Source organism: Xenopus laevis, chromosome 8L, assembly GCF_017654675.1.
Source record: "Xenopus laevis strain J_2021 chromosome 8L, Xenopus_laevis_v10.1, whole genome shotgun sequence".
Taxonomy (NCBI): Eukaryota; Metazoa; Chordata; class Amphibia; order Anura; family Pipidae; genus Xenopus; species Xenopus laevis.
This window is the reverse complement of record NC_054385.1, coordinates 31,183,545-31,198,726: the sequence shown is the minus strand read 5'-3', so window position 1 is coordinate 31,198,726 and position 15,182 is coordinate 31,183,545. Positions and strand designations below refer to the sequence as shown.

Here is a 15,182-nt window from a genome sequence, read left to right as displayed (position 1 = left end):
TCAGCAGTGCTTGTCTGTATACATTGTAATATAACAAAAAACAACTGTAATAACTGTATGGATTCCAATAAAACCAATGGCAACATACAGAGCTGCAGGACACGTTCTAATGCCAGTGTAATGGTGGTAAAGACTGCCTGAACAGATGGTTCAAGTAAGCAGCTGTATTGCGTGATATGACCCGTGTATAAAGACAGGCAGGCAATGGTTTCTGACATTCAACGATAAGGACATTAGACCTGAAGTTTAATAAAAAGGAATATAAGAGTGGAAGCTAAACCTATTACTGTACATAGGATCTGGTAGCTAATGATAGCACACAGGGACCCGACATTTTATAATTGGATATAGGCTGTTGGCTCTGTGTGATAGGCGCCCAGGGATCTGGCATTTTCTAATTGGATATAGAGTCTTGCTTTTATGATAGCAGCACAGGGACATGGCATTTAGCAACAGGTCATAGTACCCAAAGTTTACCGATTGGACCCAGGATCTGATGTGTAATGACAGCTGCGTGTGATCTGTGTTTATCAGTAGAACAAAAGAATACCCAGGATAACCTAGTAATGTTTAAGCTATTTGTTATATTGAAGGATGGTGAAAGTTAATCACAGGATCAAAGTGGCACCAGTTGTTTAATAATGACTTTTGCTCCAGCATTTTAAAAAGGAACAATAAGTCTTCTGCAAAAATTAGATTTACAGCTGAGAGGCCTTGGGAAACCCCTGAGTTGCTGGCCAGCTTTGTGTTGACCACCAAGCATGAACCAAAAGCTTGAAGGCTAGAGATTATACCCTTACTAATGTGATGCTGCTATAGACTATTTTATCAGTCTCTGTGTGCAGATTTAGACTGGAAGTTGCTCATCAGTAAGTATGGTTGCAGAGTTCCATTTGTTGCCCCTAGGGTTATGTGCAGCCATGCTTCTAAATTAATTGCTAATTGGCCATGCAGGAAGTGAATTCAATATGGGGCCAGTATTAATGAGGGGGGGGGAGGTGGCAACCCTAGTTTCCCCCTTAATTAGTTCCTGTGTCAACTCTCATAGTGCTCCTACTGCCAACTAGAATTGCAGTGAAAGAACTGCAAAGTAAATGGTCACCAATAATTACCCCCTTTTAGGAAAAAAATACTTTTCATCCCTCTAAAATCTGTTTTTAAATCAGCTTTTTCTTCAAATCTAGAAACGGAGGCCAATTAATTAATGTAAACTTATTCTGAGTGGTCCTCGAAGAACTCTTACTATTGGCAATCATTTTCTATTTTTATTGGTATCTGAGAAGTTAGAACAGTATTAGACCGATAAAACAGCTTTGCAGTTTTCTTAAAAAGTCAGTGACCCTAAGGGCAAAGGTAGACATGGGGTATATTTATCAAATAGTGAAGTTAGAGATCGCCACAGTCCACTAGAGTGAAATTCCGTCACTCTCCATTCATTTCTATGGGATTTTTTAAAAGAGTATTTATCAATCAAAAGTTCATCCTTTCAAAATCCCATGGAAATGAATGGAGAGTAGAATTTCACTCGTGAACTGTGGTGACCTCTAATTCCACTCTTTGATAAATATACCCCAAAGGGTTTTTCCCAATGGGTTAGAAAATATTGATTCACATCTGCCTGTGGTAGATTTTGGTGTAAAAATGTATACCTTTGTGTCTCTTTGCCAAAATCTGCCCTGTTTGTGCAGCAATAGGTGGATGCTGTGCCTGTAGGGGCCTTGGTATTGGGGCGTAAGGGAACAGATCTGCAAAGTTGCCATGTAGATATGGTGTTGGAGAAAACACCTCAACTGACATGGCCATTGAGGTCTATGTATTTTCTGTATTTAACGTACCCTAGAGATGCCGACTCTCAGATGAGCCAAGCCTGGTATTAGCTACATAAAAATGCAGAAAAAAAACTAGAGCAAAAATAGAAAATGAATGTGTATTGGCAATATTTAAATGTAAAGTCAATTTAAACAAAATCACTCTAAAATACTGAATTTTTATTAAAATATGCAAACCCGCATGTATAGTTGCCTTATGCGTTTATACCGCACGGAACCTATTCATGGACAAAAGTATAACTATATTAAGCATTTAATTATTTGAAACTTGCCCCTGGATCTGGGATAGAATTATAACAAAAAACATTTTTATTTTCTGTAGTACTGTACATATCTACATCTCAATCAGTAGGAGAATCCCTTGAATAGTCGAGGGATTTCTCGACACCTTTTTCATCTCTGTCTGTTTGCCTTGCAGGTTTCTTCAGAACAATGAACTCCATGACATCTCTCGCCTGGCTTTCTCAGGCCTTTTCAAGCTCAAGATGCTGTGAGTAATAGGGAAATCTCCACCAATTCCTTTCATTAGTAAGCACAAAGCACCCACTTATGCCTTCTAGTATCATAGTATTTTCTGAAGAGGATTCCCTACTGCCAACAATAATCCACAACAATGGTAGATTGCCACCCCTTGCACCAAAGCCATGAATATACAGGGGTAGGACATGGGATTCTATTGCTCTTCCATTATAGCCACAAATCCCATGTACTAATAAGAGCCATTACACTTAGGAATTTGTTTTCATCACGAATGTCAATGTGGGAAACTAGTTATGTCTATTTGTTACAAGAGCAACACGCCATTTTATTCTTTATAATCATTTCTAAAAATAGGCAGATGGCAGTCGTTGCCATTAATAAGCGTGCTGGTTAGAATTAGTGGCTTTGTTTTACACACCTTTTTATGTTTGGTTGTATATCAGAGTTGGTTTCATACCTATGACATGTAAAAAATAAGTTAGGCGGATTTTTAGAGGGTTTCCCATTCCAAGTGTTTTTTGTGGAATATCCATTAAGTTTTATGGTTTTAACCTTTTTTCCAGCCTAGTTATACTCATGTGTCTTGCTTGTCATTGCAGGTTCCTTAGCCAGAATCGGATTAGGTCCCTGAAGGCTGGGATATTTAAGGACCTTAGATCCCTTGAATGGCTGTAAGTAACTGGAGGGTCAGGATGGCTGAGAGGCATAATATGGACAATGTAGCTTAGCTGAAATGCTCATATTAGGTGGGAGACGAATAGAAGCCGGGATCTTCAAGCTATAGCATTCCACTTAGTACTTACTTGAGGGGGAGTGGGATGGACCCGTCTTACCCCATCTGCTCATGAGTGAAAACTGGTTTGAACACAAACCAATCATGTAGAATAAGGTATGCCTAGAACAGCACCAGGTTTTAATACGGTACGGTCATTCATAAAATATCTATCCGGAATTCTTTTAGTTCAGCTGTCACTCCCAGCACTTTAACATCTATTATTTTCAATTATTGCCCGTTCTCCCCAGAGCAGAAGAAGCCCACCACCTTCAGAGAGGGAAATGTACACATACCAGCAATGTCCAGTCTGCAGCCCTGTTCACATTCCTTCTTTAAATTAATTTGGCTGCTGATAGGTTGCAGATGCACAGTCCTGATGTATATGCTGATAATATCTAGCAATTATTACAGTTAATGTGTTATTTTGTACTGCTCTTCTTCCACAAAGGAACCGTCTGATGATGGGGGCCCAAGATAATGTCCACACTTCCCTAGCATATAATCATCCTTGGTTCCCCTCTTCTGTTTTGCAATACAATGTAATGTAATGCACCTCCCCTTCACTATTCTTTCTGTGTTCTTTAGCATGTTAGATAACAACCAAGTGTCCAAGATTGTTCCTGGGACCTTCTCCGGCCTGGAATCCCTGTACTTCCTGTAAGTATTCTGGTGACTGTAAATAGAATGAGCAATGTTTTTCTTTTTTTACTGGAGAGATAATGAGCTCGGTAATCTCATTCCTTGATTTCCACCAGTGTCACAAACATACTGCTAAGGAGAATTTCATTATACCGGAGGTTTTCCTGAAAGGGAAAGCTGATAAAAAGTATTTGTTCCCATAAATGCTTCTTAGTAACCAAGGTGTATGTTTACCCTTCAACCCAAACAATTCTAATGGAACATTTTAGAAATGCAATAGACATTTAGTGCGGATTATATGGGGACCAAAGCCTTTGCTCTGTTGCTTTATGGATTAGAACTCCATAGAATTCCACCACAGTGGTCAGCTGCTGAGGTATAATGAGAGATACTGTATAGCCCACCATACAGAAGATGGAAGGCTCACTAGCAATGGATCTAGATGTTTTCTCTTTCTTGTAGGTACATGCCAAACAATTCTATCAGAGAAATCCCAAAGAACTCCATCTGCGAGGAGATGCCTCATCTCAACTGGCTGTGAGTAACACTTGCACAAACTCTGTTTCATTTCCATGTAGAATGAAAGGGGATGTATTGTTGGGACACACAGTAATTACAAGGAGTGTTATGCTGAAGCTTAAATAGAAATCATCCTTATACAGTAGCTGGGGGGGGGCGAAGGTCCAGGGGGAGTATGACTAAGCTCATGCCACACCAAGAAGACTGTGGTGATGTGGAAGAGGATAGTGGTAGGGAGGATCAGGGGGGGGGGGTTACAAAGGTTGGGCCACTGCATACTATATTTTGCACCTGGGAACTTAAAGGGGAACTAAAGTCTAAAATAGAATAATTCTAGAAATGCTGTTTTATACTAAACATAAACGTACTGCTCCAAAAGCCTGATAAAACAAAAGATTTATGCTTTCAAAGTTGGCCGCAGGGGGGGTCATTATCTTTTAACTATTTTAACTATGTTAAAAATCTTTGCAAGAACAAGATTATGCACATGCTCAGTGTGGTCTGGGCTTCTGTTAGGAGGTTACGCTTAGGGATCGTCATAAATGATAAAAATAGCACAAGTCAAATAATATCTGCCATAGAAGTGGATTCAGCAAGACTGATTAATAAACAGAATATGCAGACTGCATTGGGTCTGCAGATAGGAATCTCTACACTGTTGTCGGCTGCTCTACAGGGAAACAAAACAAAGCTGCTCGAGTTCTGGGAAGTAGGGTGGGGGGTTGCCCCCTGTCGTTTGAAAGTATAATTGTTTCCCTGCAGAACAGTTGGGGCAGAGACACACGCTCAGATTTGGGGAGATTAGTCGCCCAGCGAGAAATCTCTAATTCTTTGGGGCGACTAAACTTCCCGAACTGCCTCCTGCCGGCTAGAATGATCGCCAGTGGGATGGCAATCTGTGTGCTTCATTTTTGCCTCACGAGGAAACGAGGGGGAATTTCGTTGCATACAGTCAGGTTTCTTATAAAACTGTACACATTTTTGAATTATATTGGAGATAGATTTCTTTTTTTATTAAAAAAAGTAAAAATGGGATTACATTTTTTGCCTTAACATCCCCTTTAAAGCTTTAGTTATATTACCGTAACCGTTACCGTGACCGTAATATAACTAAAGCTTTAAGAGGGCGTTAAGGCAAATGCTAGATATGTTCAGCCCAGCATGTCTTAAATTGAAAAAAAACTTAAATTGCGAGTCCCAGCAACCCACCAGCATCTCTCAGCTCAATGTAAGTCTTTAGCTGTCCCAGAAATAGACGTGTTTTCTTTTTCCTTAGGGTTTACAGGAGTAGCAGGTTGTGCAAGAGAAATATTGTGAGGCTGAGGTTAACCTTTACACATCAGAGACAGGAAAAATAAAGGCTGATTGTAAATAATAGGCCCTGACATTTTAAGTACGCAGAGGCCCAAACAGGTCCACCAGCCCAATAAAAACTGGTAAAGGATCAGTTATCTGTAAACATTATCCAGAAAGCTCCAAATTACAGGAAGGCCATATCCCATAGACTCCATTCTAATCAATAATTCAAAATGTTAAAAAGGTTGACTGCAGGACTTTTCTCCACTGGCAACTTTTTTTTGGCATAATACATTGGAGTCTGTGGGTGTTTTTGTTTTCACAACAACACCTGCTGAAGAATTGCACTTGTCACTATCCTTTATTCAAGTATTCTGCTAATTTTCCATCACATAAAAGGCTTCATATCCATCTGGTTAACACCTTCAGTACATCTCTCTGCCTTGCTTCAGCCATGCCTCCTTATCTCATTAAACCAGTCACAGCATTCCAAGCAGTACTGCAGCAAAAGTTAATGAACCATTCCGATAAAATGTATTTGATCCTGCTTTGTCCTGAGGGACACAGGCTCCAGATTCCCAGTCTATATCTAGAGTTTAACCCCTGTCGTGTTTTTTGTCAGAGAGGACATAGAAATAAATCACATGGCTCCAGGAAATGAATTCCTCTAGGCATCCTAAAAAGGGACAATTGTTTTTAAAACTGCACTCTATTACACATTGTTTAAAGAAAATATACAGAATTCCTGCTTGGAATATCTGCATGCACTATTCATGCCCCTCTCACCGTGCTCCAGTTTATTTGTTCATTGTTAGCAATAGGATAGAGGCTTCACAGCTAGACTGAACAGAAGCATCACTATAGAGGTTTAGTGAAAGTCCTAATGCGCTGCATTGATTCATCAGCTCACTATGGTATTACTGTGGGTAGGATACAGACACGGATTAGTAATCCTTTCCTAAAAAAAACCAACAACATGAAACAGCAACCATCACTATGGCACATTTGTCATCATCAAAGGTAAGGTAGAGTAGGAGCAGAGGTTGAATGTATTACAGATGTAGTTCCATTCTGCTTTGGCCAGTTTGTTGCTCCAGGCTTCCTAATGAAATGCTATCATAAACCATGACTTTTTTTTTTTTTTAAGACTTCATACAATGTAGCATAAACGATACCATCAGATGTACCTGCATGATTGCACTTAGTACAGAGAAATACTGTAGCTATTCTTGCACAGACCTACATTGACCCCAGACCTACGTTGACATTGAAGCCAAGTGATTTTTGGCCTCACACATGGTACTGCCTGACCATCCACCAGCCTCTGGCTTCTGCCATATTCAAAAAGGCTGAAGTCCTGGATCTAGGGTATCGTTCTTTATAGGCTATGATAATGACTGCTATGTAGAGACTTTTATATATGGCCTTGTTCAGCAAGGCACAACCAGAAAGATTACAACTCCTGACCTTATAGGCCAGTTCCCTACTATAATTTATCAAGCACACACTAGGAGGGCTATGGGAAGTGATGCTGGTGAGAATGCTGGCGTAAGCCAGTATGGGACAATGACAAAGCTACTGCAAACAGAGCCAATAAGACGGAGGCAAAAATATGACAGTGTTTTCAAGTATTAAGTGCACTACAAAGGAATTCCCATTAGGCACAGTGGAGGAGGATTTTATTTTTAAACGGGTGAATCACCCTTAATTTAACTTTTTATTATGTTGGCCAGTTCTAAGCAACTTTCTATTCATGCCCTATCCTATTCCAGTCTCAATTCAAATCAATGCATGGCTACTCAGGTAATCTGGACCCCAGCATCTATATTGCTGAATAAAAAGCTAAATAACCACAAATAAAAAACGAAAGCAAATTGCAAATTGTTTCAGAATATCACTCTCTGCGTCATATTAAAGTTAACCCAAAAGGAAACAACCTCTTTAAGTCAATGTTTGGTAAAAAAAAAAAAAAAAAAGCAACAGGCAAAATTCATAAACCTCCCCATCACCAGTAGTCAGTGAATTTGGTTGTAAATTCAGCAATTTACCAGAGGCTTTGTGCAGTGAATGTGCTGACCGTTGGAGCCAGAAAAGAAACAGACTCATGCTGATGTGCTATAACCATGTTAGCCTTCCAGGAACATGTCTTTGGTTATCTAAAAATCTTACAAGGATGTCTTTTTCTTTAGGGATCTGGAGGGAAATCAGATGCAGACAATCCACAGCTCAGTGTTTCAGGAATGCATCACAGTGCTGTAAGTATGGAAGCCTCCTGGGGATGGAACAGTATAATGTAAGGCTTGCTTATCTGGGCTCAGTTCATTGTATAACTTGTATTAATAACGGATATCCTTATAAAACAAGCATTCAATGGGAACAGTTATGCTGAAATTAGTTCCTCATCTCAAGGCCAAAAAGCCAAGATGTTACCGATCAAGCTGGGCAGCCCTCACGCAGCACATAATGGTAGTCTGTCTGTATTGAGAGTCCCATATCATTGAAGGAAACATACTCACTCAGGCTATCAAACTTCCCCTGCTACAAACTATTGACATATGCTATAAGTCACGGATGAACTGCATGAATCGTCTTGGTTTAACCAGGTAAATTTGTTAGATTGAGTCACAACCTAAAATGTATTACAATTACAAGAATTTATTTGCAGTAAAGATGTACTATTCAATGCCATTGTGTAGCCTTTTTTTATATTCATTGTGTCATAATAGATACAAAAAAAAAACAAAAACAGGGGGGCATGTATTTTCTTTCTGTAACACATGGCAGATACTTCTTATAAACCAATTAGCCTCATGGATTGGTCAGCAATTGCCAGAACCATGGATTAGTTATCAGAGATTTCAGGCTTCTCCTTAGGCAGACATGAAAAGGGCAACATAAATAGCCTAACAATTGGGTGCCCTGCTATCTTGATAGACTATACAAAACAAAGTACAGCTATAGGGGTGTCGATATTGCAGTTGTTGTTGGAGTCATGATTCTGTTATTACAGACCAGCATGATTTTTGTTTTAGCTCAAGTGACAGTATCCATTTACATGCTGCTGCACTATAATGGAGTGCTCTACCTGTGAGTTTTCCACTTGTTGAAAGTGGTGGGGGCTCAACCAGAAATCGCCTTCCTTGCACAGGGACAAAAGTCAGTATAGACAAAATCCAGAAGCACACCAAAAAATAGTTGCTGCGTGAAAATAGGTGACCTATTTTCACGTAGCAACTATTTTTTGGTGTGCTTCTGGATTTTGTCTATAGTATCCATTTAAAAGGAAAATAAAACATACTAAATATCATGTATTCTTCTCATAACCTCTAAGCAAGTTCCTTCATTGCATGAAACCCATCAAGTGGAGGTAGTATCTATTTTGATGTATAATTAATGGATGTTTTATCAATTTCCTCAGCTCCCAGTGCCTTTGATCTAGCGTCTAGTGTGCACGGCCATTATGGCTTTAGTCTTAGTGGTCTTCTCTTTAAGTGCCTTCAGGGTGTGCCAAGCATTCACCCTACAACCCTACTGCACCATTCAGGCACCTTAAGATAAATAAGCTTATTTTATAGGTGTGGGACAGGGAGGATACGCTTTAAAAAAAATGTATATGTTGCTTTTGGAAGCCCTTTTAGCACTGTAGCCCCTGTAACCCAGTCTAGGAAGAAGGATTTCCCTTTTTTTTTTTATCCTGGGTGCTCCTGGAAAGCCACCCACACAGTGCTGTATAACAGAGGACAGGTTAATGGGGTAGTGAAAGATGCCCTTTGTTTCTGTCTTTAAAACTGTCAAGGCAACAGAAAGGAAGGAGGCTACTGTACTTAAAACGGTCAGTGATAGAAATATGGATACATTCTAGAGCAGCTGTTATGGGTGAAACCAGCAGAGAAAAAATTGCTCCTCTTGCCATGCCATCCTTTTAGCATATATTTCTATATAATGACACTCAAAGCAATTCACAACTCTGCTTGTGCATCTCTGAACTTTTCTCAGTTATCAATCCACTTCTAGCATTCAAGATGTCACTAGGGTTGCACTTCTTCTCTGGAATTGCCTTCCACCCAACTGTCTCCAAGTCTCTCTGCCTTTAAACCATTTATTTGATGCTTGTGTTCTAGTGACAACGGGTCTCAACTGAGTACATTATTCCTTCCTTGACCTCATGCTTTCCCACCTACTCTGTCATTGCTGCTGGCTTTATCTCAAATCTTACATATTCAGGTGTTTCATAGCTTCTGAAGCACTCCCTCATTGATGCAAGATGCCTGCTTTAATGAGGCTTTTGAACCCTCATGCCACTCATTCTCTCTCTTGGGACTAGCTTTAAACATCTTGTTGTGACTTACCATCTTCATTCATTCATCGTATCATAGTCTGAATTTCGATTGTTATGTTGTTTCAAGTTTAAAAAAATTGCAGCAGAATCCCCATTTTGCATTTTTCAGGGGACCAAAAAAAATTATTAAAGTAATAGGTATAACACACAGGTAGGACCACAAAATACATGTAAAATCGAGGTTTCAGTGTATCTACGGGTTGCAACAATATCTTTTTGGGCAGGATGGTGGCTTAGTGGGTAGCACTTCTACTTTGCATTGCTGAGGTTCTTAAAACACAGAAGCTACATAATTCTCTGCTGAACAGTTCTTTGACTTTCTAGTGTCATGTAAAAGCAGTAACAAAGTTGTAATTCCTTATAGCCTATCAGTCTACACCTAATATTGCTACACTCAACATCTAGGACCTGAGTTTAGCACAACAGATTTAATGTACTTGGCCAGAACAGAAAGATTCCTACGCAATATTTACAACTCCATTCTACATACGTACACATAATAATAAACCACCAGTCAGAAGGAAAGCTTGGCATTCCGCTCATCTCATTAGTGAGAGCACTGGTGCCACCTTTATAAATGAATAATGAGTGGTTTAATGTGCCCTGACTGGCGCTGTACGCAAGAATTGGTGGACCTATAAATTGACCACAAACGATTCATCGACTTGCACGTTTTTTCCCTTCCATAACCCATTCCAAAACTTAACACACTAAACCATGTATAGGAAACACGTGTAAACATCGTTATACTGGTCGCACAAATAGACCGCAAAACGGACACAATAGATATATTAATGCCAAGGCACGCAGAGCTAGGACTCTATATCATTACACATATGGATATCCAACAAGTTTAGAAATATTCCGTTGTAGGAAAAACCTATCAATATAGGATTATGGCCATTCTGATGTCATGTTAAAAATCATTTAAGAGGATATATAACCACCCATATAAACCACCCATAAAACAATGTAATATTGTTCAGAGTCCCCCCTTCCAATCTGTCTGGGTGGGGTCTGGATAGAACCACAAATGCTTAATTTATTGATGCTTCTCTGGTCTGGTTGATTAGTGTGATAGGAGGGATAGAACTGAGCAGAGAACTTCAGGAAACCCTCTTGTCTCCGTAACACAAGCCACTATCCAAACACAATGGCAGGGTCACTCCTGTTACAAATTGCAGGTGTTGCATTAGTGTCTTCTATTGCCATTCTGTCTGTCGCAAGCACAAACAGAACAGCGGGGGGGGGGGGAACTCCTGTTATAAATTTACGCATTCATATTATATTAGCAATGTAAAAACTGATATCATAAAAGCTTTAAAAAGGAGAAGCAGTGAGCATTGCATGAATGTAAGCTTTATGAAAGCTGATGTGATACAGCAGCAGCCACCCTTCCGCCATATTATGCCAGTGTCTTAATACAAATACTAGTCAGGGCGCTGCTGCCATGAAGCGAGTTGAGAAACTGGCAGCAGCCCACAATTTACCACGGGTGGCAAAAAAAACAATCCTGGTAACATTAACAGCCGAAATTTCGAATTGTAAAAACAGATTTTTGGCTCTTCTAATGCAGATTGCAATTGTGCTGCTCGGAGCGTTAAGTGATGGGGGGGGGCGACATCCAAAAAGACCGCCTTAATGCAGCCAAGGGCAAAGAAACGCAGATAAAGACAGGCCAATTTACTCAAAGGTTCACTCAGTGAGGGGCAATACGGTATTGCAACACTGACATCAGAATAAACAAATTTGGCACCCCAATAATTCTAATGAACTGTAGTATGATCATTGTAAGCAATGTTCATTATTAATACTGGCCTGTTTTTACAAAGCGGAGTACAAAGGTTTAAAATGTGTGCACATAGCCGAGAAGAAATTAAAGGGAACATTGATTGTAATATAGTGATGGGCGAATTTGCGCGAAACGGTGCCGGCGTCTCGTTTGACGCCGGCGCCCGTTTTTTCGGAAATTTTTTTTTTGCCGCGAATTTTCGCGGGCGTTTCGTGAATTTATTCGCTGGCGGCGAAACGCGCAAATTCGCCGCGAATTCGCGCCTGGCGAATAAATTCGCCCATCACTAATTGTAAAGTGATTTCAATTCTGCTGGGCCTGTCACTGATGTGTGTTACTCTGACCCCAGAGTTAAAGGGATCCTGTCATCGGAAAACATGTTTTTTTCAAAATGCATCAGTTAATAGTGCTACTCCAGCAGAATTCTGCACTGAAATCCATTTCTCAAAAGAACAAATCGATTTTTTTATATTCAATTTTGAAATCTGACATGGGGCTAGACATATTGTCAATTTCCCAGCTGCCCCCAGTCATGTGACTTGTGCCTGCACTGTAGGAGAGAAATGCTTTCTGGCAGGCTGCTGTTTTTCCTTCTCAATGTAATTGAAGGAGTCTATTGAGTCTATTTACTATTGAGTGTTGTTCTTAGATCTGCCAGGCAGCTGTTATCTTGTGTTAGGGAGCTGCTATCTGGTTACCTTCCCATTGTTCTTTTGTTTGGCTGCTGGGGGGAAAAATGGAGGGGGTGATATCACTCTAACTTGCAGTACAGCAGTAAAGAGTGATTGAAGTTTATCAGAGCACAAGTCACATGACCTGGGGCAGCTGGGAAATTGACAATATGTCTAGCCCCATGTCAGATTTCAAAATTGAATATAAAGAAATCTGTTTGCTCTTTTGAGAAATGGATTTCAGTGCAGAATTCTGCTGGAGCAGCACTATTAACGGATTCATTTTGAAAAAAAAATTTTTCCCCATGACAGTATCCCTTTAACAGACTTTTCACCATAGAGGAAGAAAAAGGCTATAGCAATTCATTCAATCTCCAGTATGCAGTGAGTAGGATTCATTGGGTAGAGGAGATGGGATTAAACAGTTGGTGGCCATTGGGACATAAGTGTTTGGGTGCAGTGAGTAGGGACCCTACATAAAATATAGCAACAGAGCCTATAGTTTTCTAGCTATACCTGTGCCATCATGGGCCAAACTAAACATATATTTAAAATCTTACATAAAATTTCACCAGAATTTATGAGCACTATATACAAACGGATTAGCAAGAAAGGGGCAAAGTCGATTAATATTTCACAAGCCAAAATGCTCATGCCGATTGCCTGATTAACAAATTATGCAGAATTCTGCGTATTGATACCTGTACTGAAACTATTATAAATTGGGTAAAGACCAAAAAAAATTTGGACTATTGTAAGAAACTGTTTAATTTCTTCATGGAATGCTATTGTAAGCATGATCAGCTAGTGCCTTTCTATTCTCTGCACTGGTGGTTCTGGCTATTGAAAGAAATGCAGCAGAAGCCAGTCTAGGCTGGAGAACTGACTTCTATTACAGAAACAGAAAAATGCGGCTTTCAATTGCAATTACATGAAATAACTGTAAAACTTGAAAAAAATATATACAAATGAAGTATTCTGTAAGATTTGTATTTTCTCCTGTTAGTCCAAAGTTCATTTTCATCTTCACTCCCCCCTTCAAAGAGGGCTCTGCACTTTAAAAGACAATAAACATTTCTTAATATTTCCGCTATTGCAGAACGGAAATCATCACCAAAGACCTTGAGAAGTTATATAGAAGTTTGGAGCTGGAAATGCTCAAGACCTTTGGAATAAGTGCTCACTTTACTTTTCTCCAGATACTTCCCATGACAAAGGTCCAGTCATGCTAAGAGCCAGTTATGTGACTTTATGCATCCATTTAGCAGCACGTGTTCTAAGAATACTATGGTCCTGGAATATGGATTATCTCCTCACTGTGGTTTCTAATTGTGGTTGTAATTGTACCATGTAGAACCGGGATCCAACACACAAGATGGTGGCACATAACTCTAGATCCACCTCTAAGTTTAACAGTTGTCAACAGAAACATTATCAACAAAGCTCCAACATATTCCACAGCACTGTACAATAGAAGAGTAAATGCATCCAATATACAAATTGCATAACCAATAAAGGATGTAAAATAGAGCCCTGCCCAATAGAGCTTACAACCTAAAAAATATATAAAAAGGTTTATTTGGTGCACATCTGCAATGTATGTTATCATGTTGGTTAATTGGCACCTGAGGAAATGGACCCTACGGCGTGAATGTTACCATATACCTTTTCATTCATTTATAGATTGCTATTAAATTCAATGTACAGAGGCAGAGATCTATTTTGCCTGAGTAAACTTGATTTATCCATCAACTCCTTTGTAACTACACAGAAAGTAACTTTAAGAAGATATAGTAGCTCCCTATTCCCACAGTCAGAGCATGATCCCCTTGCAACTGCTTTACATCCTCGTTAAACTGTCAGCCGGGCCCCTGTGCCCCATTGGTTGCATTTAAACACGGAGCAATGTTTATATTCTGTGCTCTTCTGCACAATATTCTCTGACAGGGTCATAATAAGGTCTCAAAAATTACATTCCTGATGGAAAGCAAGTTCCTCCGGTTTGAGCTGGGTGATCACTCATCAAATGTTCTTGGATGCAAACGGGGTAACAATAGGGTAACTACAGCAGAAGATTTATTTGAGGCCGACGATGGAGTATTAGCAACAGAAACATGCTTTGATTTACGGGACACAAGATAAATTATGTGTATGGAAGAGACAATTTTAAGTCTTTAATTGCTCTATGATGTATAGCATGGAGGATGCGTTTTTTTTGGGAAAAACCATGTTTTGGTATCCCATGGCTGTTGGGTATTCCCACCATCTCTGTTATTAAAGGGGTGGTTCACCTTTAAGTTTAAGTATTTTATAGAATAGTTAATTCCAAACAACTTTTCAATTGGTTTTCATTATTTATAGGTTTTTAATTATTTGCCTTCTTCTTCTGACTCTTTTCAGCTTTCAAATGGGGGTCACTTAACCCATCTAAAAAACAAACAATCTTTAAGGCTACAAATGTTTTATAATTGCTAATTTTTACATTACCAATTTTTCAATCCAGGCCTCTCCTCGTCATATTCCAGTCTTATTCAAATGAATGCATGGTTGCTAGGGCAATGTGGACCCTAGAAACCAGACTGCTGAAATTGCAAACTGGAGAGCTGCTGGATAAAAAGTTAAATAACTCGAAAACCACAAAAAATAAAAAACGAATTATAAATCGTCTCAAAATATCATTCTAAACGTTAACTCAAAAGTGAACAACCCCTTAAAGTGTGTATATGGACTTAGTTTCTAGAGACTTTATGCTGGCCATAAAGGCTGGCACACTGGAATTTCCTTTTCTCTATTCTGGGGAGCAGGTACATATGCAAAAATAGAGATCTGGGTGTAGACATGG

At 39.5% G+C, this 15,182-nt stretch overlaps 1 protein-coding gene across 2 annotated transcripts in view; it reads left to right on the top strand.

Annotated features, from left to right (window-relative positions):
- LOC108704519 (relaxin receptor 2) overlaps positions 1-15,182 on the top strand; it is a 174,786-nt gene that overhangs the window by 116,493 nt on the left and 43,111 nt on the right. For both annotated transcript variants that reach the window (XM_041572645.1, XM_018241093.2), the window contains exons 6-10: positions 2,248-2,319; positions 2,909-2,980; positions 3,670-3,741; positions 4,186-4,260; positions 7,728-7,793. In XM_041572645.1, coding sequence (XP_041428579.1) covers positions 2,248-2,319; positions 2,909-2,980; positions 3,670-3,741; positions 4,186-4,260; positions 7,728-7,793 — 357 coding nt within the window. The remainder of the gene's footprint in view (positions 1-2,247; positions 2,320-2,908; positions 2,981-3,669; positions 3,742-4,185; positions 4,261-7,727; positions 7,794-15,182) is intronic.